Source organism: Anopheles coustani, chromosome 3, assembly GCF_943734705.1.
Source record: "Anopheles coustani chromosome 3, idAnoCousDA_361_x.2, whole genome shotgun sequence".
NCBI lineage: Eukaryota > Metazoa > Arthropoda > Insecta > Diptera > Culicidae > Anopheles > Anopheles coustani.
This window is the reverse complement of record NC_071288.1, coordinates 32796624-32820519: the sequence shown is the minus strand read 5'-3', so window position 1 is coordinate 32820519 and position 23896 is coordinate 32796624. Positions and strand designations below refer to the sequence as shown.

The 23896-nt window shown below is 43.7% G+C and overlaps 4 protein-coding genes across 4 annotated transcripts; 2 read left to right on the top strand and 2 right to left on the bottom strand.

Moving 5' to 3' along the window:
• Positions 1-209: 209 nt before the first annotated feature.
• LOC131260313 (regulator of gene activity) lies at positions 210-11075 on the bottom strand. The gene is made up of 9 exons (XM_058262012.1): positions 10963-11075; positions 9716-9849; positions 8683-8825; positions 6549-7112; positions 1603-1828; positions 1141-1491; positions 843-1047; positions 583-747; positions 210-477 (listed from the first exon to the last, which is right to left on the bottom strand). Exons 4-9 carry the CDS (start codon positions 7107-7109, stop codon positions 252-254), a joined length of 1734 nt encoding a protein of 577 aa, XP_058117995.1. The 5' UTR covers positions 7110-7112; positions 8683-8825; positions 9716-9849; positions 10963-11075; the 3' UTR covers positions 210-251.
• Positions 11076-11723: 648 nt separating this feature from the next.
• Positions 11724-15780, top strand: LOC131260330 (V-type proton ATPase subunit E). The gene is made up of 5 exons (XM_058262032.1): positions 11724-11823; positions 11982-12046; positions 12943-13287; positions 13362-13556; positions 13644-15780. Exons 2-5 carry the CDS (start codon positions 12014-12016, stop codon positions 13749-13751), a joined length of 681 nt encoding a protein of 226 aa, XP_058118015.1. The 5' UTR covers positions 11724-11823; positions 11982-12013; the 3' UTR covers positions 13752-15780.
• A 175-nt stretch (positions 15781-15955) lies between these two features.
• LOC131260327 (copper homeostasis protein cutC homolog) lies at positions 15956-17250 on the bottom strand. The gene is made up of 2 exons (XM_058262029.1): positions 16662-17250; positions 15956-16594 (listed from the first exon to the last, which is right to left on the bottom strand). Exons 1-2 carry the CDS (start codon positions 17217-17219, stop codon positions 16358-16360), a joined length of 795 nt encoding a protein of 264 aa, XP_058118012.1. The 5' UTR covers positions 17220-17250; the 3' UTR covers positions 15956-16357.
• Positions 17251-21837: 4587 nt separating this feature from the next.
• LOC131260326 (8-oxo-dGDP phosphatase NUDT18) lies at positions 21838-23820 on the top strand. Its single transcript, XM_058262027.1, has one exon. The coding sequence runs from the start codon at positions 22471-22473 to the stop codon at positions 23479-23481; it is 1011 nt and encodes a 336-aa protein (XP_058118010.1). The 5' UTR covers positions 21838-22470; the 3' UTR covers positions 23482-23820.
• Positions 23821-23896: the final 76 nt, after the last annotated feature.

The window sequence follows — 23896 nt, the reverse complement described above, 5'->3', positions numbered from 1 at the left end:
TCGAGAAAGTCTTGGTTGATTATTTTCTAAAGGCAATATTTGTACATTTCTGTTTTCTTCTACACAATGCAGTTGTTTCTAAACTCGCCAATTTGCCGAGCATTTCAAAAGGAAGACACTATGTATAATCCTAACTTAGTTCGGATGTTTTCGTCTTTTTTAAAGTAGAAGGGGAGGACAAACCCTTTGGAAAAAACAAACTTCGAGTGTTCTGCTCTTGATTTTCTGGTTTAATTACAAATTAATAAATATTATACAGACTGTCCGCTCATCGCGACGTAAGCACTTATGTTTGGACATTTATCTAACTTCACTGTATCCACTTGAAAATCTTTTGGCACTCGCCGCCAAGTTTGCGCATCGAAGTAGTAGTACGTGCCACGCTCGGTTGTGCCGTTCTTCTCGTACGTTGCAATGCCGGGCACCCGCGTTATCCACACTTTCTCCTCCGTATGATATCGCCAATCTCTACTGTGCCTATGGGGAGTGAGTGAAACCGGGTAAGGACGAAAGAAACAGAGCCGATCAGAAACGTATTCATTTTCCCAACGGAAGATGTAGCGTGACGTTGGGTACACTTACAGTTCCGCCGCTGCCGCCAATTGCATCATATCACCAACGTTCGTGTAAAATAAATAAAATAATAGATCATCCTTATACTTTTGCAACGTTAGCTTCGACAGCTTGTCCCTTATTGACATGTTGATCAAATACTCTGGTGGTACATTGTAGTCGATATCCTGGGGTCTGTATGGGACGTGCGACAAAGAGTGATAGAGAGAACGGAAAATGTGTCATCAGAAACGCTCTTCGCGACCATAAGCTGCCGATGGTTCCTTTACCTCGCAGGCGCATCGGCAAATGGACCGCCAAAACTCGGGTACAGATTTTCCACCGCGGTCAGATTCAAACCGAGCGCCATCAGGTCCTGACCCATCGCTAGCGTCACCAGGTTGGGATCGGTTTCCGCGGCCCGGAGGAACGTTAGTAGGCCCACCATACCGAACTGGTTGTTCACCATACTGGCAGGAATATTCGTTACCGATCCTGTAAGGCAAAAGAGTGACATATGAGACACGTCTATAATAAGCAAACGAAAAGGGACGCTGGATGCATTTTTGTTTTCCAGTTCCTCCTTACCGCTGGGTGATGTTTGTACGCCTCGCTTCATCGCTCCCTTGTCCATGTTAACGTTGGAATTGCCGGAATCACTCTGCAGATCCATGCCCATACCAGCTGCACTCCCTACTGGCCCTCCACTACCACCACCGCTACCCTTGCCTCCCAAGCTATCGTTTCCACCGACGCCGCCACCTCCACCACCGCCCCCATGGTGATCCGGATGATGATGATGGTGGACGCCCTGCAAGCCCTGGCTGGCCGCCCCCATCTGGCTGCCCTCGGCATTTTGCGTGCCGGGAAGGGCCGGGAAGTCTTCGTTCGACATCGTAAACGCAATCTGTTCGGACGTCGGTTGTTTCACCATCCCAACTATTGTGTGACGAAACGTCGTTTGTTGAGGAAAGAGAACGGAGGGATTGAATGTTAGATTAGCAGAGATCTTGTATTCCGACACAATCGGTGGTGCGGCAGATACGTTACCGTACGGTTTACTACCAGGTGGTTGCAGCGCGTTCGACTGCGGCAGGGATTGATCGTTTTGGCCACCGCGCGCGTTCGTGAGCGAAGGGAATTCGGAGAGATCGAGCAGGGGCGGAGTGCCCGTATCCGTCGCACCGCCGTCGACGAACACACCGTGGTAGTTGTTGATGCTATTCCCGCTTTGAGATCCGTATCCTCGCGACTGCATGAAGGAAACCATATTGGACTGCAAAATAGATTTGAATGGCAAAACAAACCCAACTAAGATTATTGGCATTAAACAAACCCTTGGAATTGGAAAAAAACAACACTGGTTTAATGTTCAATGTACAACGCAATAAACCTTGATCTAAACTTCATCCAAACGCAGCCGCCGTTGCTGAACTCACTGTCAAATCTGTTTCTGTATCAATCGGAAAGTAGGCGACGGTATGAACTGATAGGTTTTTTAAGGCATCCACCACATTTTATAGCCGACGAGAACGATGACTACGAAAAAACCCCACATTTATGCATAGGATAGCATGTTTATTGGAAACAGCATTACCCTACTGTACCATCAATAGGTAGGCATTTGTACGGAAATGGTCCTGAAATTCCAGATACCTACAACAAATCAAAAAAGTACCCGACCTCGGGTAACCCCCACGCCATGACAAACGATCTAGAAAGCATGCACAAATAGTAACAAATTGATTTCGGTCCGTAAGGTGTTTCCATTGCATGCATCGCAGTGAAAACGAAGGCTGCAGAGGGGTTCATCTGTTAATTGAACGTAAAATCAAGGTCCAGCTTAACTTTTTATACTGCTACTAAATAATCTTCGCATTTATCGTCTCTATCTTCAAGTCGAAACGAAAACAAACGGGCATCCATGATCAAGGTACATGAGATGTAAAAACATTCCTTCGAGCTGATTGTGAAAAATTACAACACGAATGCCGCACGTCCTCCACTCCGTGTTTCTACCTACGATCGTTGGGATGTTTTGTTTTATGTAAACAACAAAGTAAGTCCCCAGCGGTGTAAATCGTAAATGGTAAGTATACGGGAGAAAACTACATTTGCTAGGAGGAGGTAAACAGGCCCATGATAAGGAAGAAAGGTCATTCCACAGACAGCGAAAGCGATTCGCAGCCGGGTATCGCCGGGGGGGAGGATGGCGGATGTTGTCTCCGGAACCTGAATGGTAGTGCGCGATAGTGTGCAATCTCCTTCACGCCCAATTGATGCATACGAGCCCTCTCGCTGCTCGGTGTGATAATACTAAGACCCGATTATAATGGCCATTTGTACACTACCAACCATTACGTTTATATTTCTTTACCTTTCATTTCTATGAAAATGCATATTGGCCAATGCCACGCTTTTTTCTTACATACCGGGTGACACATTGAAAAAGGATATGCTTTAATTTCAATAAGCCAAGTTGTATGAATGGAACAAAACTTGATTCATCTGTTTATCAGACTCTGCCTACCTATTACTGTGAAGGGTTCTGTAGGGCTAAAACATAGTCTTATTTCGAAGTACACGATGTACACAACAAGCACAACTCCAACCGGTGATGGTATTATACACTTCTAAAAATAGAGTAGACTTCCTAACCGCTGGACAACCCTCTCAGTCCCGCATTTTTAAGTACTGCGTGGCGTTTGCTCCATCTTATCAACCAGTTTTATATATCAACCAGTTTTATAGATACCGGTGAGCCTATATAAAACAGCGCTTAAAACAATTCGTTTCGAAAAAAAACCTACACCTATGATGAGCTGAATGAAATAAAATTGCAAAGAATAGCGGATGATGGTCCTTTTCCGTTGTATTTTGGCAGTCAACCAATCGGTCAGGAACTTGAGAACCGACCACTTGATTATGGTGCTAATATTTCGAGAACGGCACAAACAAACCCACAAGGCCAGGAGGGGAAGGTTGGCCAAGCGAGTAAACGTGTTCGCGTTTATTTTGCGTCGTTTCTAAAATACTGCTGCAGCGTGACTTCATTTGACACATGAAGGATCGTTATTTTTTTTGTTTACATTCAGTTTCTTGGTAAATCGCATTTAAGACACCATCGTTTCGCCAAGCGAGAGAACATACTGTATGCGATGCCCAACATAATTAGATCTAGACTGAAAAATGTGGGTATGACGTGTTGCGTTAATGATTTTAGCCCGATGAATCAGCAACGCCGATAATTTGAAAAACTGCGTATGCCGAGTTGAGTGTCCCCCTCCTCACAAGCGATAAACACAACAAAGCACACATGGCACACATGGCACATTGTACCCGGCAAGGGTCGTTTTTTGGACCACCATCATTATTGCGTCGAAGCACTTCGGCGATCGCGCGCCTTCACTTACATTGCCGATGCCGCTGCCACCGCCGCCACCCACTGCCGTACCCGTTGTTGCTGGGACCCTATGATGGTAATATCCTTTATGTGGCATGTCTTTCGGTAGGGTTGAGAACATGCTTCAACTTCAAATGCACACGCACTGAGCAGAGAGATGAGAAGGTATGCTTCCGGGCGTCACTGCTAGATGTTCTTAACACATTGAATACACCGACGCGAGGGTAGAAAACTCAATTCCTGCTTGCTTGTCTGGGTAGCCTACTGCGCGGTTGATTTTCTAAGCAGATAGCATAACGATAAACTAAGTAGGCAGCCTAGTCGTGGAGCATATCCTACACACTGCACATGCCGCGGATACTCTTTGACAGCCAGCGGAAAGCCAAACTGGGCGAGTCAAATTCTAGCTGTCACTTCAGAACGAGCGAACGAACGAGATGGGAGGTTATGTGCAGCTCGCGAGGAGGAAGTTCACTACCATACGTATTACGGCCAATGCGCTACACAACTGCGCAGCAGATTAGCAAAGATCACTGCCGGCCCACTTCTCCCACCCCACACTCTCCCTGGACCGGAGGATTTATTTATGTTTGGTTCTGTACGCGCCCGCGCACACGCTCTCGCCCGCCACTTTTCACGTTCCTTATGCCCCACGGAATTGGTTTGTTTTGTTTCACTCGCGTGGATTTGTTTCGTGTTTTTTCCCCCCTTTGTTTCCGCTCAACTATCGGGAGGGCAGTGAGCGGGTAGGTTTGTCAACAGCACACTTGAGAAGGTGATAACCAGATGAAACACTGCCGAGCAACTGTGTGGCTTGCTGTTAGTGGGTGTTCCGTTCGGCGGTTTTCCTAAAAAGCGTAGAAATACAAGCACCAAATGCACTCGCTTTTCGTTCTGTAGCGAACGCGAAAAATCAGTCAACACGATACGCACTTACTACGCGGAAGCCAAAACGTGACTAACAAACGGAGGGATGTAACAACAAAAACCAGCGACGCCGGCAAAGATGGAGACGTGCGGCAAGCAACATGCTAGTACCAACACATTCGCAACGGCCAGCCAGATCCAGGCATAAACATGTTTCGGTGCGACGCGAGCGTGAGTTGGTGCAGGTGTTCATATAAGTATACATATATGTTGCTTTATGCTCCGAATGAATGAATGTGAACAACACTTCCAGACTCCCGAAATCGAATAAGCTAAAGAAGATGCAGCTAAATGTTACCAAGGTTGCGTCCTCGTTTGAGTAGGAACGTACGTTATGTTGCGTAATTGTACAAGAAATCAACAGGACCAACCCTCCACCATGCACCATATACCCTTTGCAGTAACATTACTGCTAGTTCAAAAGTTTTTCGCAGCATGAACGAAAAACTTCTGGTTTGATACTTTTCAGATAACGAATGCACTTTGCGTTTCATTAACACGATTCTCCTTTATATTTGATCATCATCTGAAAGAACCAACATTATACGAGAAGAGGAAAAGCGTAGGTGTGTGTACATATGTGGTCGTGTGGACTCCCGTGATGAAAGAAGCATTGGGATTATTTTACAAAAAATCATCCGGTCCAGCGCGAAGAGCATCAACGATACAAAAACAACCGGATTTGCCTTCCCTATTTACACCTAAATCGTTCCAACAGAACTCTTAACCATATAAGCAATTCATAGCTCATAGAAAAGCTCATAAAAGTAAGCCACACTGAAGCAGTAAGTGGAAAACAAAACTGTATTTTATACTTCGACAGGACCACCCTTCCAATAAAGTCTGATGACACATTTTCTACTGAAATTAATGTTGTTCACGATCGATGTAGATCGTTAAGGTGAAAAAAATAAATCTATGGAAAAGAAAACACGTAGACATTCTCACAGTAAGGAAAGAAAAGCAGTTGAAATTAAATTTGAATAAAATCAGATCGTAACAAAAATGTTTTAAATGACAGTAACACATCCCTTTACCAACCAAACCGAACCAAACCAACAGAAAAGAACAGACTGAATGGTGTAATTAAATGACAAAATATCGAAAGAACAATTTACCAAATCAAAATAGAATACAGGATGAAGAACCAACAAATAACAACAACCAAAATAACATTTACATACATTAATGTGAAACAATTTCTTACAAACTACCGTAAAAAATGAAAGAATAATAAAGACCATGACCCATTCGAAGGGAAAAGAAACATAGAGATAAGAGAACTCCGGTACAACGAAGGAAGGAATTGTCGTCCTTTGCCAATTAGTGGAATGTTTTTAAGCGTTGCAAACGGTCGCATTAAGAGGATCGTTCTTCAGTGGTTGTGCGTTTTATTTGTCGTTATGATAGTCAAATAAACGAAATAAAATAAAATGGGCATCGGAATATTTGTTCGAATTGAAATTAAATGCAGCCACTTAATGGAAACAAAAGGATGGATGCATGCCACCAACAAATGCGACATAGAAAGAAAAAGCCAATGATGGCATCATATGAACAATTTCGGCATTTTGAGATCTTCACATTCACCTTCAAGAATTTGCGTCTTGACCAATTGTGAATGCTGCAAAGTAGTGACAGCTGGGATTAATTAATTTTCACTTACCATCGATGTACCGCCGAGTCCGGATAATGTCCTGCGATCCGCGAATCCTCCTGCACCGCCCGCACCAACGCCGGCACCAACGCCGCCGCGCTGCTGACCACCGCCGCCGAAGAGGTTGGAACTTCGGCCTCCACCGGACGCCGCATTGGAGGAGGAAAGTTGCTGCTGCTGGCCGCTGCTGGGGCCGTTACTCGCAAGACCCCCACCCACACCCCCATTTCCTCCGCCCATGATGCCAGTCGCACCGCCGGACCGAGGATTGCCACCGTTCGTGCTGGGCGAGAGGGGTGCCACGGACGAGGAGGATTGGTTGCTTTGCTGTTGCGAGGGTGCACTCTGTCCGAAGGGGCCACCGCCTCCCACCGAACCGCCCACCACCGACGGGAACATGCCGGAGGTCGGGGTAACATGGCCCCCGCTGAGGGCGCTACCGCCGAAGGCACCACCGGCCGAGCCACCCACTACACTGCTGCTACCTCCTCCACCTCCGCCGCCTCTCCCGCTTAAGGACACACTACTCGGTATGCTTCTGGGCGGTTGTTGGAAGTTCAAGTTTGCCATAACCTGCGTTTCCGCCCGCCGTCCACAAAAAGATATACGCAACCCAAACGAACCCACCGGCACCGAAGTACCCGTCAGCGATGCCAATAACAAGCCGATGGCCGCAAAAGAGCGCGGTAATTCCCGAAAGCAACATATAATTGTGGCCCGCAATGACCAAATAAAATGTTAGTTGGTTTCAATCAAATGGATTTTTAACGACAAATCAAAAACGCACAGTACAATGCAACGCAATCGAATCACAATCAATGGTGCCGAAGCGATTAAGGGCGACACAATTTTTGATTGCCGGAGCAGGAGGGGACAGAGCGAACATAAGCGGGACAACGAAGAAGGTGCGCCGCCAGGCAAATATTGGCGCAAAATGTAAGTTTTAGTTTTGGTTGTTTGGTTCATTCATTCGTTTGTTCGATCATCGGTTGGATTGTTGGTTGGTTGGTTTTGGTAATGAGACAGGGATGTTTTAAATGATCCATCGGCAACATCATCATTCATGGATCGTCGTGTTACCGAGGGAGTAAATCACAATGATTTTGCCGGTAACAAGTGGTGTGTGTTTGTGTAATTTTTGTTGGATCGGTTTTGGATTTTTAATGAAAAGAAAGAAAAAATAAATATATTGTTAATACTCGTTGTTCCTGATGCCCCTAATGCTAGACGATATACTATGTGTTTGGTCAATCATTGATAAGGTCCAGGAAGAAACTATAACCCGCATGATTGTAACATCCCAACGCTGAAGACAAAGTTACTATTGCATCCTCAATTTCCTTTCCCCAGTCTAAAAACAATATTTATACTATAGACATATTTAAACTATATGGAATAACCTGCTCACATTATAAAAAGCGCTTCAAATAGCAATTTGTATCGTGGAACTCTCAAGAAAAACATGTTGCTTGACATGACGAATTTAAGGCATACTTTTTGAAATGCCTAAAAATCTGACATACTTATATTGCGTGCAAAGTTTAGAAGGTACATATTATTGTAGCAGTTTCCGCCTAATAACATGCGCCTCCCTGTTGAAACGTAGCTTCCTTTCTCATTCCATCAACGGAAACAATTGTGATCCTTTTTCTCTAGTTTGTTATTACTTCGCTCCTAACGTCGTTCGCTATCTCTCATCATAACGTTCTTTGAAACGTTACCAACTATAAAAGCTCAAAAACACGTTTGATTATTAAATAGTAGCTTTAACATACTGAATTTTACCCGATTTTCACACCATCACATTGTTGTTTGCGTTACAATCGTGCATGAGTACTATCTTATGGTTATGTGTGTATTCAAGCTGGACATTTGGCTTTTGACGCGGTTTGATGAATACTATCACAAAGTCTTCTGACTGTTAACTTTAACCTTGCTTCTGGTTCTATGTTACGCAACTAGATTACTTTCGGTTTTCTCTGGCATAAAAGGCCTCCTTAGTGGCTAGCATGGTTCATCTAACAGCAATCCTAGTTTTAGTTTCTTCCTCAAATTTTCTCAGAATGTTACCCAAATTATAACCCTAAAAGAAAAATAAGAAAGACGGTGGATGAAAACAAAATCGTCGTAATCGTAAACCTACCTAACTTGCGGGGAAACGATTCATAAAAACTGTCTCCAGAATACGATTGGAGATCCTGCCACAGCGAGTCTTGAGGTCTCCGGTTTGCCGTTGTCTAGTGTCCAATAAAATCTTGGCCGTGACTAGAGAATACACAGCAGCACCTACAAAACACGATGATAAAGCCGGAAAATAAGATTTCTCCCATTTACGATGCAATGGATTTTTTAAGCAGTTGTTTCCCAGGTACACCATTGGTTGCTAAGTTCGCTAGCAAACAGTGAAGTATGTTTTTGGCAAACTTCTGTAAACTCGATGCACCCTACACTCGAAGAACACTGCCGGACAAGGCCAACTAAAGGATGGTGGTAGGTGGTTGGTTGGGCAGAATAAAATCATTTTATTCAGCGTCCCTAGAAGAACGGGGAAAAGCTCAACCTGTCCGCACTTCTTCGCGGTCTTTTCGGTCTAAAACACTTTTTTCCGCTTTTCCGATCATGCCCAGGTGACCAGGAAGGAGGGAGACGGAATGTATTTAGTAGTTTCCATCTTTCCTTGTTACCCGCAATCTCTCTCGTTCAGGCAGATTTTCGTGGGAAAATCGCGTAAATAACACGTCAGAAGTGGAAGCTTTTGTCCAATTCATCCACACTCGTCCACACACTTACACAATACGCCTTGTTCGAATCAAAGGCGACGCAACAATAATCCTTTAATTACTCGCATGGCGCGTTAGGATCGAGCGAGAGAAAATGAATTAACGCTTCTTTCCCACTTCGTTGAAAACTACCCACACTGGCAAAACTATGCACACACAAACACGCGCGGGAAAACGATTTATACACGGTACAACGATTCGGTGATTCTGTTTTTCCTATTTTCCGATTCGATTCTGGTCCTCGGTAGTTATTCGGCATGTGTTATGCTCACTTCTTCCGCCATAATCAATCACCGATTAGATGAATAGTTGCAGCCTCATTACAGATTCCCCACGAAGCTAAGTACGAAGTGGAGGATTTATTGATTACTTGCTTACACCAATGCCAAAACCAACCTCGTCAGAGAAGAATCCAAATCCGTGTGTAGCAGCTACACTACCGGAAGCGCCAATATGTGGGGGGTTCGTCGTGTTCGTTGTTATGTTGATTTCATGCGCAGCTTCTCTTTCACCAGCTAGTCGCCCGTCACCTGTCGATGGAAAGAAAAAGGTTCAAGTTGGGTTTGCGGGGCGATTTTTTCGAATCCGTTTCTTCGAAGAGAAAAGCATCTAAAAGGATACGTGCACGTACAACGAATCGTGGATAAGAAACCAAAAAGTACGTGTTCAACCTCCAATTACGGTGCTGTGGTGTTTGTGTGGAGACGTCTTGGACCGGTTTTCGTCAAATTAATACCGTGATTGGTAGACCACAAGTAGAAAACGACGCTATTCGAATCGGCAGTGTCAAACGATGGCAAAATGTGTAATGCATTTCCTTAGAATTAACACCCATTTGAAAATTAAATGGAACTTAGCAGACTTATACTGTCTAGCGCAGTACGTTCTAGTGATTCGCTAATGCATGCCCTAAATGTACCATGTTCCAAGAAGAAACAAAACATTCGAGCGTAGTCTGTAAACATAACATTCGATTCACTTGCCCTACGTGCTCGCTCTTGATCACTTCTCTTCGCTCTCTTTCTGTCCTCAACACTGACTTACATTTCTTGGTTCTGAGATTATCTACAAGCTAAAATGCATTGTAATCGATTAAGGAAGAAAAAAAACGTCGAACGAAAGGAACTACACACTTTTTGCGTATATATTCTTCGGTACTTTGTTTATAGTAGCCTACAAACAAAGCCGATACGACTCCCGACGTCACCTTGAGAGCTGGAGAAGCTCGACGTGCATAACACAGTTCGCTGTCCTTACATATGCGTTAATATGCATTTTGTGCGATGTTAGAAACCAGCGAACGCGTATAAGCAAACGGATATGAACCACGAGAATGTCGATGTAAATAGTCCTTGCGCAGGCATTGAAGATGGTAAAACTATGCTGTATGGATACGGTAGGAATGATATATCGAGAAAAGCAAACCTCAACTTATTTTCCCAATGCACGAGTAAGAGCAGTACCAGCGCCTTGCTTCTCAGTCGGTGTGACAAAGAAGCACAAACTGCCCAGCACGCGAAGAAAACGAAGAAAACACTCACGACCGAAGGGAAAGGTGGAACATAGACTAATTTTTGGACCCGTTTTTAGGATCCGAACGGTTTGTAAACTACAATGCCTTATCGGAAACAGCTGCCCAGTACCTTGGTGATCAGTTTGCAGTAGGATTGGATGGATTTTACACTCGAAAACGGCACACTTTGGACGCGTAAAATATTGGGAAACTCTTTCCGGAGGATCCACTGAAACACTTTCGAGTGGCGAAAAAACTGCTGCTGCCGTTTCGTTTGAGCGAGCGAAAATGAGGAGCTGTGTGCGAGAACAAGAAAGATCGATGGCTTGAGCCCACATCTCTCGTAACAGAGGGAGCGGGTTAGCTAGACAGTTCCCACGAGGCGAAAAACGAGTTCGACCGAGTAGCTCTTGGTGCGAAAATACAGTCCTTTTCATGCCATTTCAACTGCACAATTGTGCCGCAACTGTAATTCATGTTATTTATCTCAATCTACCGCTAACGTTTCTCTAATTTGCTTAAATTAAAAGGAAAGAACCTAACGAATTTCCACTCAATCAATTTAAAATCTAGTTATGCAAGGCAGGAAAGGAAAGCCGGGAATGGACGGACCAAGCCACAGGGACAAGAAAACATATTTTCAAACAAAAAATCTGATTGCTTATTGTTCTAACCCCAAATCTAGGTTTTTAAGGCCTGGTTATTGTGATTTAGATCATTCTATTTTTTTAAATATGAAAGGGTTTGAAGATAGATATAAACACTTGAATAAACCTATTTCATATCAAATACATTGGGCAGGCAAGATAACGCAATTGAGTAAAAGAGAGAGTATGTATCTATTTGAGAGAGCGTTTAAGCAGGATAGAAGGACCAGTCACAAGGCTCACCAGTAGCGCCGAAATCAGACTTGCAGACGTACGACGACGTGATCACTTCTAGTCGACTTTGCGGAGGCAGTACGACTCTGGAATAAATCTCCCTTTTTTCGGTAAGTTTGTGCGGCAACAATCGTAACCATTTTCATCAAAATTACATAAGACAGGGTTGCTAATCGTTCCTTTTTTCTTATTCCGCTTCATGTGTATTGCAATTTCGTCTGGGGAATCTATGATTGATGTACGGCACGAAATCTCTTGGACATTGTAGTTTGCCACCTTTATTACAACACCGCTGGTAAGATGGCTCTAAGCGACGCTGATGTTCAGAAACAGGTGAGTCCGCCGATATCCATAATACAAAATTCTGTACGGTAAATGTTTCGCAAAGCTCGTGTAGAAAAATTTGTCTTCAAATCCGCTAAATTCTAAGCCCATAATATGCCGTCGTTTGACCGGTTCAATAGTTGCTATTGCAAAGCGTTGGAAGTTGTGCTTATGGAATCATTTCTTCGAAATGATCCTAGTAGTAAAACCAAAGCAAAACAAGCAGGATCCGAGCAGCAGGATTGCAGCAAAAATTTGCAGTTTTCCCATCCACCATGTTCCATCGGGTCACGGGACCTGTCATGTGAAAAGTGTCAAATCGTGTGAGTGTTGCAAGTGAGAAAGAGAGAGCGAGCGCGAAGGGGGGCGAGTGTTTACTCGTTTACGGTGAAAAGATAGCTCGAGATATGCACAATTTCCTCAATATTTACCGCAGATCCGGAAAAAACAATAATGTACTTTTGGTATCCTCGAACATGGGGCACCAACAACATCTTCCCTCGATGCGGATAGGCGCCCTAGGCGAATGGAATGTTTGTGGTTAAAAAATGTGTGTCACATGACCCACTGCTATGTTCGGTGACAACCGTTCCCTTGATTGAAAGAAAAATATTTAAAAATTCAATGAAAATGGAAAGTAGAGCTCTATTGGGGCCGTATTTCAAATACATCTTTTATTAAGCGTTGGAAACGCGTTAAGATGCCCAACATTAGCTAATTGATTATTCAGACACGACGTAACTGTGACTTGGTGTCATATGACACGGAGAGGAATGCGAGAAAAGATTCTAAATGATCAACAAACATTTGAATGTTTTTGTAATAGTAATTACTTATTTGAGACATGCGGTAGACAAACCATGCAATCTGGAAAAAAGACGTTTATAAATGTGTTTTATTCCTAGATCAAGCACATGATGGCCTTCATCGAGCAGGAGGCCAACGAAAAGGCGGAAGAAATCGACGCCAAGGCCGAAGAAGAGTTCAACATCGAGAAGGGCCGTCTGGTGCAGCAGCAGCGCTTGAAGATCATGGAGTACTACGAAAAGAAAGAGAAGCAGGTCGAACTGCAGAAGAAGATCCAGTCCTCGAACATGCTCAACCAGGCCCGTCTGAAGGTGCTGAAGGTGCGCGAAGATCATGTCACCAGCGTGCTCGATGAATGCCGTCGTCGCCTCGGGGAGGTAACGAGGGATGCGGGTCGTTACGGTACCATTCTGACCGACCTCATCACCCAGGGATTGCTGCAGGTACGTTACGCAGTATTTTTTCTTATGGTCGAACAACCTTACGATACAATGAAAATCCTATCCCGTTGACATAGCTGATGGAGGCCAACGTCCTTATCCGTGGTCGTCAAGTCGATGCCCAGATCATCCAGAACGTGCTGCCGGCGGCCGTTGCGTCCTACAAGGAAAAGTGCGGACTTGATGTGGTAGTGACCTTGGATACCGAGAGTTTCCTGCCAGCCGATACCACCGGTGGAGTTGATCTGTTGGCACAAAACGGACGCATTAAGGTAAGTTTCTAGTTTTTTTTTTAAATTTCCAATCTGTTGAATGAAAATGAAAAACTAATCGGAACATGTTTCTCTTTCTTAAAATAGGTCTCCAACACCCTCGAGTCCCGGTTGGAGCTGATCGCACAACAGCTGGTGCCGGAGATCCGTAATGCTCTGTTCGGTAGTAACATGAACCGTAAATTCAATGACTAAATTGCAGCCCTGTGCTCAGAAGTAGCTGCCGAAAGGGGAGGAGAAGTATGCCAGCGCAAAACAACATCGTCGAAAGGCGTCCTTTCGGCAGCCCCATCCGATGGCATAGCAGAAGCAGGATACGCACGTAAAGGAAAAACAAAACAGTTTCGCACTTAATTATGCATACTTATTTTCAAAATGCAATTCGCTGCACTTACTACATGCAATCTAAACCAAACTAGCCGAGCAATTTCGAACAGTTTAGCCGCACTTAAACTGTTGACTGGGAACAAACTGTATTTCTGCAAGATTTCGCTTTTCATTTTGTTCCTTGTCCTTTTTTCCTCCATTAACGACAGTATTCCTTTATCCGCACGTTTGTTGAATCATGTGTGTATTTTCCCCAAAAGCTGACCTGACCACTCGAGTTATAACATCAACTTTGGTCGTTTCACTGCAAACGTAGCCACGGTTGTGGAAGGTTGGCTCGCAAGCAAGACTCGTCTTCAGAGGAAACAGGAATAGATACAAACTACTGAAAGCGCCACTTGCTTGAGATAATGGAGGGGTAAAAATGTGTATTCCCACCATTTTATAGTCCCAGTCGGTCATTGCGAACTAGTTCTTCTTTCTTTACACTGTTTAGTTGCAGTTGCTTCACAAAAACCTTCCTCCCTTGATTTCTGTCAAACACACAGGCCCCATGCAGAATTTTAGGTTCTTTAAGTTTTAGCGGAAACACACCGTGTGCAAATGATTGTTGTTAAATATTATAGTTGTTTTATCTAACTTTTTTTTTTGTTTTGTTTCTATCTGATCGCCTTTGTCTACATCATAATACGGCGCAAGTAATTGAAGAGTGTTAACAGTAACATCTGCACGTTCACACCAGTGCTGCACTCTGTTCGGATTTACGCTGGCACTTCCGCCTAGGTTTGCCCGAACAGAGCAGATTTGGTGAGAGACTTGCTGAAAACGTGAGATAGAGTTGTACGATCGGTATTTGTTCTATGTATGTTGCAAATGTTTTTTCCCCAGCTTAAAGAAGTAATTAATACTTTTTTCCGTTCTAGGCTGATAAGGTAAAAGAAACGTGCTCGCCGTGCGCACGAGGTCGGGATGTAGGGTAGCGGTATACTTTTGCTTATTGTGGTATACGGTTTTGTGGCGTTGGTAATAATGGTTGCGAGAAGAATTTTGGAAAGACCAGATGAAGTTTGCTGGTTCCTAAAACCATCTATAAAATACATTCCTTCAAACAAAAGATTCCAAAGCATGGCAGAGTGCGTATGTATCGGTCTCTCAGATTTGCAGGCAGAAAAAAAAACATCATGTTCTGCATCGCGTTTAACAACGTCCTTTCCTCTTCCATGTCGCGAATACTATCGGTCTAGTTTTCGGTCCAGATGTTCGTTGTTGTCTAACGAAAGAGATTTAATGGTCATTATCCTAGCCCTTACCATCTGACCGGTTGTGTTTGATCTGTTCCACTGTTTCCATTGCCACAGCATCTTGCTTCGTGGACAACAAAATTAAACGAACGATTTTCTTTTTGCTGACCATCGAAGCAATGGTATGGAAACGGGTTGAAATGGTATTGACACTATCCGGCCACACACTGGACAATGATAAATGGGTAGTAGCAGTTAAGAAAGCGTGTGTTGGTATCGTTTTGTATCGGTGTGTGTGTTGGCCGTGTGGAACTTACAGGATCATACTATCCTTATTGCCAGTGTCTTCGATCACTAATCTTGGTTTGGTTTTCATTGATAAACAAAAAATATTTCTCAGCAAACTTACTTCTCGAACCTACTAGGGTTGGGTGGGTTGAACCGATGCACCGTAGTAAAAGTATACCAGTCTCTCGTCCCGCTGAATGTGGCACGTGGGCCGGTAGTAAGAAACAAAAATATATGTATATTGGAAAAATAGACGTAACTAAGATAAAGGAAATAGGAATGAAAAAACGAAAATACAAAAAAAAAACAAAGTATATATATACATATAAAAATAGACATTGTTGTAAACGAAGAGTAACGAAACCTTAGTTAATGCAGAGCGTTTAATCACTAGGTGAAACTGAAACACACTAGTAACGTAAAACAAAACAAAACACAAAAAGTGAGATCACACACTTTGAGTAAAAGTAATACATCTCCACAGTGGCTGTGGAAGGGAACCCACTGTAAAATGGAGTTGCACACGAGATAGAATACCACGGGAGATAAAACGGATCACTTAGAATACATGAGCACTTCTGACCAGAATATGTTATTCGAGGAGAAAGCAAGCAAGCTTCAAGGATGAAGGTACAATCGTATATTCAATCCGAACCCCGAGATCGAGAAGCGGTAATGCAAAACGCCAATTATGAAGTTGCCCCACGCGGGATTCGATAATAGTAACGTAAAGCTACAACTATCCATCTTGCAATAACCACCAATATAAATGGGCCGTTTGTTACTGCCATTTGCACCCTCAACATCAGCGAACTGTGCATGTGACGAATTAATAAACCACGGTATGGGATGTACAATCCAATAGACGTCTTGTTTATTTCAACAATAGTTGATTTCAGTTAAAAAAAATCTTCCAGTTTTACCACAACGAATAATATTTACCTCTTATAACGAAGCAATAATCTTCCGCAACTCCTCTACCATTTTTTTACTGCAAATGTTTAAGGGAAGTGCATCGACGTTGGAACCTCCCATGGAAATCGTTTCATTAGCAATACTGGATGCTTTCGAAACACTTGCTGATCCATGGATCGCTCTACAGCCAGTAGCCGTTAAAATAGTGCGTATGTTTTCCGGTTTAACTCCCGACCCTGGCATTATGTCAATCTTCTTTCCTGTTAACTGAAAGGGTAAAATTTAGTTTAGTAGTTTATAGTTTCACAACAAAAAGGATCGGCTGAGTATTTACCTTTTCTATTTCCTCCGTGAATGCTCTCATTTGGACTATCGTGTCCAGTCCTGCTGATGCGGAAGGTTTTAGGCCACTTGTAAGAATGGTGGTAAAACCAAGTTCAGCAATCAGCTTAATGTTCGACAAGAGTTTGCTTTCGTCTGTACAATCGATCGCACGATGAAAAGTCAACGGTAGGGTATCCGCATTGTTTAGCACTTGCTCGCATTGGCTTCGATGGACGTTGCCGGATTCATCGAGGGCCCCGAAGACGAAACCATCAGCACCATTTTCCTTCAGCATTTGTAAATCCCAAAGCATGATATCCATTTCCGGCTGACTGTACAGAAAGTCGCTACCGCGTCTACATCGAACCATACAATAGACGGGGACAGTGCGACCCGTGTTCTTTGACCATTCTGCTAGAAACTTTTTTACCCCTCGAAGCAGACCGACGGTTGGCGTTAATCCACCTTCACTCAAGGCAGAACAAAGTTCAAGTCTATTGGCCCCTCCTTCGATGGCAGCGACAGCAGATTCGTATGTATCTACACAAATTTCCAACAGTACTTGCATGGTTCTGGTAAAACTTGTAATACTACGATGACTGACGATATGGAAATCACAAAACAGTTTTGACAGAAGAAATATGCCGTTTATTTGATAACGCAAACTCACCTCTGCATTCGATTTCAAAAGGAAAATTATTATCAAATGTTGAAGAAAATAATTGCATAGAAAAATAACACGTGTTCTGTTCTATAGGTTTAAAAATTGTCGTTAAAAGGATCTATGACGATCATTTTATGTGATCATTCTAAAGTAACGATTTGTAACGCACATAGTATAAGTAACGTGAAGTACGCAGCCTATAAAACTGCCAAATTGACAGCACTGTGCAAGGTAACGAAATATGGCAGGTTGAGTCATTTCTAATATTTTGAAAAATATCAATTGAAATAAATAAATGCATGTTGTTTGGCCATAGATTTTAGTGGAATAGGAGTTCAAAAGCTGCTTTCTGTTTTATTGAATCATATGCTTCGATTTTTTCATAAAAAGAGATGAGAGCTGTAGAACTGTCGCATGGAAAAGTCTGGATGTTCTGACATGACTGTTCCTCGATGTTGATGTTCGTACCCCAACAAACATATCAAACATCAACATTCCCCACTCCATGTTCGGCAGGCGTATTGTGGGTTGCTTGCCATGTTTCTAAACACAAGAAAACCGGCTCTGGTGCTCGGGGAGACCTACGCCTTTCACAGAGTGCAGCAGTGCTTCGTTAGTTTCCCACGATATTGCGTATGCGGCACATCTTTCGACTGACCACGCTCCAATGTCAGTGCAGATATCTTTCCCCCAGTGGATAGTTGCCAAGTGGTCATCAACACGATACAGTTTTCCTCATTCCGATTGAGTATTGTTTCGTGCTGCATTAATTTATTATCAAGCTGATAGAGTGCTTCACATGAAATACAATATTTGGGAGTCGCAGCTTCCCTGCCCAATGGATCATGAGATTGGAATCTATTGTGGGTGAGTATCAGGTAGTGGCAAGTGGTCTGATGGTGTAGATGGTGGAAGAAAAGAAGTGAAAGTGCACCACTATACCGTCGAGATTAAACATAGTTTAGACGGATTTTGAGCACGAAAATGTAACCAATTCCGTAACTGTTCAGATGATGCATTTGCTTACTCCAATCCTCGTCCATTGCATCCGTTTCATTTTACGCAAGCGAGCGTCACAAATCAATAAGAAAATGCACATACCAAAGGCTTGATTCGATTAAACCAAACCTACTGCCCACTTTGCTTTGAACACAACTCGTATCGAATCTCAGACGATCGAGTATAGTTTACATAAGTTTTGTTTTCTTTAACGCTCCCATGCAGCAGCTTACATCACCACCAAACAAAGCCTATTTCCTTATGATTAGATGCAATGGGCTCTGTTTAGAGAGAAATGCGTTAGGTAAAGGTTGTAGAATAAACGTAGAGGTTCGAAATTGGTTTTCGACCGTCCAGCCAAACATGATTTCCATTTTCGTCGGTGATGACACAATCGTCATGGTGATGCGGATAAATATCTTTGGAATTTGAGGTGCGATAAAGCAAGGATGACCACGTTGGTGACGAAAATTCCTGCGGAAGCTTGAAATATTCGGCACAAAACAGGTAACATAATCTGTTCTGTCCTGATTATGAGTCTCTGATAAGACTCTGATAATCTATTGACCATTGCGATTTAATGCCGTTTAATAATGATTAAATTAGTTTACTTCTCAAAAGTAACATCAAAATGATTAGGATGCCGCACAAGTACCACCGAACATCGATTTGAAGTGGGGTGGTGCAAAGCTGTCCCCGATCTACGATCGATCATTAATGAACGAACGCGATCTCTGAATGTCGCGGGTGTTCAATATCACCACCTCGATTTCCCTGCGGTGGAGTGTTCTACCTACAGGAGGTTCGCGAATAACCCAACGATCCCCGGCTGCCAATCCATTCGCCTGTTGTCTTTCTCACCGTTATTTGTTCGATCTTTTCCTTTTTTTTTTAAATATTCAAAGCAGCAAACATCGCCACGCTTATTTATGCGCAACGAGTCACCTTGACGTTCCTTCGGTGCCGGGTGGTTATATCGGTGGAATGTCGTTCTTCGTTCCCACCATCAACCCCCTAGGGGGTTGGAGGAGTTGTGTGGCGTCGTTGGGATGCACTTTGTGGGTCACATTCCCCTTACACCAAAATGGTGATTCTTCAGTTGGTTTTGTTCGCATTGGCGATTTTGTCTTATTATTACCATACAAATATGAGCACCCCTACAATGCGGTCTTGCCAGCCCCCGAGAAAGTTGGCAATCTCCTACCTACATACGCGAAACTGTGTATGTCGAAATGGCCCCTACCCTAAATCTAACGATAAGGGATGCGTTTGCTAGGAAAGTGCCATGCACGTATAATGCAGATCGGATGTATCACTTCGAACTACTTAACTGCCACGGTTTTGAATTTAACCAGTTTACGTAAACCTAGTAACATGTTGCCAAAATAAAATATGAAATCATACTTTTTCCAATGTCCGTGTTCAAAATTATGTTTCCCAAAAGTATTAGGATGCTTAAGCAGCCTACTTTGGTCACTCACACTCTAGCCATCCAACCGGAAACAGTTTTCGTAGACAAAATGGAATCATTCGCTGCGCGCGAAACCATAACAACAGCTAATGGGATGTTGTTTGATAATTTCTGGTTTTTGGAGGATGGTTCCGTTGGTTTGCACGAAAATCATCGTACCGCCCATATCGGTGGTCTGTAGGTAATTTCATTGTGGTTTTGTTTGTGGCACGATTACACCAGCAGTTTGCACTGTGGAACTGTGCAGCTTTCTCCTGGGCTTTCTGGTGGAAAATCACACCCCGAAGGAAATTAGCTTGGCGATGATATGATGGACGCTACGCTTAAAAGGGAAAATATTTCTACCCTCCCCATTTCGACGGCACGGACTTTCGTTTGGGTCATGTGCATAGCTTTTAGGTGAGTCAAGGTGTGCGCAAATGTAAAAAAATGCCAAATGGCGAGGCACAACGTGATACGCCAAACAGTGTACCGGACCGTATCGAGGTGTGGTATGGTTTGGGAGGATGGTGCCGCCGTTAGACGGCGATCTCAATTGGAGATAAACGAAACGTGCAAAGGCGATGGTCTGCGGGCGATCATGCGATTTGTGGTTGTTTTACCTTCATTTTAACCATAGTTGATTGATCGGGTCCATCGATACTTGGTTTCTCTCCAGACACTTTAACTAAATTAGCATCTAGTACTGGGTTTTTCAAAATTCAAATTCGCAATCTCCGTCAACAGATACGATTACTTCTCGATTTGGGTTTAAGTTTAGACAGAAATATTTCATTTTTTAATAAAAACATCATCACATTCTCTATTCAATAATATCAATTCTGATGATCTTGATCACAACTACGGATAGTACTGAAAAAACCCGTAATTTATCAAAGGTATTTGTTACAAATCGTTCATATCATATTTGCCACTCATCAAACATTCAAAAACAATGCCAATGGTATGTAGCACGCAACACTTGTTCAACATACAATTTTACAAGCCCAGTTACACGCCCAACCATCGCTTAATGCTGCTCTGGAAACAATTAAATTCCTCAGCTCGTACCGTTTTTCCTACTTGTAGCGGGATGTTTATTTGTTTCCGGGAGTTTTCTTGTGCTCGTTCATTGTGGCTAAATTGTATCTTTTATTGCAGATGAATTTGCTTTGGCTTTGCTTGGCGTAAAATGATAGGGTTTTCATATTTGTGAAGTTTAAATAAAAGCTGTATTGTATGGATGGATTCAATATAATGAACTTACAATTTCCCAACCTTTGCAAACTGTGATAATTTTCGAAAAATAATATGCTCCAGTTGCATTTGATCGTAACAATTCATCAACATATTACCCAAAAAGCGAGATCCCCGATCACGGGTTTGATTACAGGCTACCTGCTTAGGTCTTATGGAATACATTGTCTTGTTCGCTAAGCATAGCCCTAAACATCATTACTAAAGCGGCGTATTTTCCCGGTGGAAATGTACAATCTGCTCGAGCATTGCTCTGGAACTGTTAGTGTTGGTTCCTATTACAGTTTGCATCGTTTTCATCAAAGTTATCTCCATCGCCATTTATTCCGTTTACGACCTTCTTCGCCTTCGCCTTTGCTAGCCGAATCTTGGCTTGCTGCGGATCTCCCCACCACCAAACCATCGTTTCTAATCGTTCTTTTTTCTTCTGTTTGTTTCCTTCCATTTCTCCACAGCCCGCTATGTTTTCGTCGTTAAGTCTTCGCTTTAGTCTCAGCACGCCTTGGGCGCACGCATGGTTGGAGGAGCAGTTCCTCTAGGCTACGAGCGACAGCAACATCTTTGGAGGAAGAATTCAATAGAAAAGAATTTGTCCCAGTTGCGTGTGTCGTGGCGAGGGAACCTGCAGCGCCGAGCAACGTGTATCCAAGAGAAGTTACCCGGACAGACACGTGTGCTGGAACGAATTGATTGTAGCACAACAACGAAACAACGGAGTAAAGCTGCCCAGATCATCCGCCTTTTGACGGTTCCATCTGACTTCAGTTGTGTCCACGCAGCATCACAAAGCTGACGAAACAGAAACGATAGATAGTTGGCCGGCGAAAGGTGAATGAATCGCTAGGCGCAAGACCTGACACCCCGAGGAGAGGGTGGTAGATTGGAGCTGGTTCGGCGTGGTGTGTGTCGTGGGACGTCACTTTCGTCGAGAGTGTGCTAAAAGAGTTTTCTTCAACGCCGCCAGCGCTAAGATAGCCCCCACCATACAGGTCTGGATGTCGATTTCGTGTTCCCGAGATTACGTAGCAAAAGCAGCTCCTTAAAACAGTCAACAGCCAACCTGTTTTGAGCTCCACCACCACTCCGGTTTATGTTGTTCTGTTAGAAAGGGCTGAAACCGATCGGGTGGTGTGAAGGAGAAGAAGCAAAACCAGCGGGATAATTGATGGTAGTGGTTAGATGGACTCTGTCGGTTTTGGGGCGCCGTGGTGACCGTCTTTGAATGGTTTTGGTTCGGCACGATACTGGTAGATGATTGCCATCTGATAGTGGTGAGTTAAGCGTTTATCTCAATACGAAGTGGACTGTAGCATACCACAAGCGCCAGGTCAGATCAATAGCGGCAACACTAGAATTCCAGGGTGCCAGAAAACATCTATCCCAATTCGTTCCTTACGGTGCATTCGACGATTACAATTCGATATTGTTACAATTCGATTGCTCGACAAAATGGAAACTAATTTAGTGCGCGTACTTGAGGGACAATATCTGGACGAGCTGACCAGTGAACTGTGCGACTTTACGTTGGAGGAACAGAACGCTGCTACGGAAGCGCAAGGCGTTAAACCGCTGGCCGCATCAGACTACGTACCAATCGTCGGGAAGACGGTCACGTACGTCGTGGCCTGTGTGATCGTGAACGATGCCAACGAGGTGCTGATGATGCAAGAGGCAAAGGAATCGTGCGCCGGCAAGTGGTATCTACCAGCAGGACGCATGGAACCGGGCGAAACGATTATGGAAGCAGGTGCCCGTGAAGTACTGGAAGAGACTGGCCTGAAAGTGGAAATAACAACGCTCCTGGCTGTGGAAACGGCCGGTGGTTCTTGGTTTCGCTTCGTCCTGACGGGCAACGTGATTGGGGGTGAGCTGAAAACTCCATCCCAGGCGGATCAAGAGTCGATTCAGGCGAAGTGGTGCCAAAACCTGAACGAATTGTCCCTGCGCGCCAACGACATTCTGCCCATAGTGGAGCTGGCCAGAAACTATCGCGTACGCTCCCCGAAAGATCCAAACTGGCATCGTGAAATACTACCAGCGCGGAAGGCCCACTATAAGAACTACCTTCGGGTGGTGGTAGCCATCAAGAACAAGAGCACTAATCAAGTGTATGTGCTGCTAAGCGAGAAAACGGCCTATCACTTCCCGACGGTAGAAATCCATCCCGGCCGTAGTATTCACTCGACGCTGAAAAAGTTCATGATTGAGCTATTCGGTGCGGATCTTCCTCAGCATCGTCCACACGGGGTACTGAGCGTGGAGCATCATACGAGTGGTACACAGGCAAACCCAACCGATGGGATGTGTCTTACGGTGCTGGTGATCTGTAGGCCGTCGATTGAATCAGTATCGCTGATCGGGAAATGTATCTGGCACGAGCTGAGCAAAGACCTAAGTGCTCGGCTTGCGATGGCAGTAGCAGGAAAGAATGCGACTTTCCAGCTGCATGTCGTGCGATAGCTGTTGGTCGTGGTGGTTTTAAGTGTTTTTTTTTATAGGGTTTAAGCTATACACACAAGGAAACCTTTAATACTCTCTTTTTGTTCATTATATTCTAAGTTGCATAGTCAGTTAAATGTTTTGAAGTCTTACATTGTTCGAATCGAAAAGCATTTTTACTTTTTGTATAGCATTAGAAGAACCAAACATAATATACCGGTATGAATTCTGAAACCATACGGATATCAAGCCAACATTTAACCATAAAGCCTCACAAACACGGTGCAAACGGTTGTTTTACGATAAGTCACGAGTTTGTAACGTCTCAATCTGGACAGGTTACAAAATAAAGCGTGCTGTTAAAATGTAGACAGTTAAAACTGTTATTTCTCTAATGATGACATTTATGCAAACGTAAGTGAAAAAGAATATTAAA

Coding starts and splice junctions, on each gene's coding strand:
- LOC131260330 (XM_058262032.1), top strand. CDS start 12,014: ATGGCTCTAAGCGACGCTGATGTTCAGAAACAG. Junction 13,288..13,361: donor TCACCCAGGGATTGCTGCAG/GTACGTTACGCA, acceptor CCGTTGACATAG/CTGATGGAGGCCAACGTCCT. Junction 13,557..13,643: donor CACAAAACGGACGCATTAAG/GTAAGTTTCTAG, acceptor TTCTTAAAATAG/GTCTCCAACACCCTCGAGTC.
- LOC131260327 (XM_058262029.1), bottom strand. CDS start 17,219: ATGCAAGTACTGTTGGAAATTTGTGTAGATACATACGAATCTGCTGTC. Junction 16,595..16,661: donor TCACGGAGGAAATAGAAAAG/GTAAATACTCAG, acceptor TTACCCTTTCAG/TTAACAGGAAAGAAGATTGA.
- LOC131260313 (XM_058262012.1), bottom strand. CDS start 7,109: ATGGCAAACTTGAACTTCCAACAACCGCCCAGAAGCATACCGAGTAGT. Junction 1,829..6,548: donor GACTCGGCGGTACATCGATG/GTAAGTGAAAAT, acceptor TCTATTTTGCAG/TCCAATATGGTTTCCTTCAT. Junction 1,048..1,140: donor CGTACAAACATCACCCAGCG/GTAAGGAGGAAC, acceptor TTTGCCTTACAG/GATCGGTAACGAATATTCCT.
- LOC131260326 (XM_058262027.1), top strand. CDS start 22,471: ATGGAAACTAATTTAGTGCGCGTACTTGAGGGACAATATCTGGACGAG.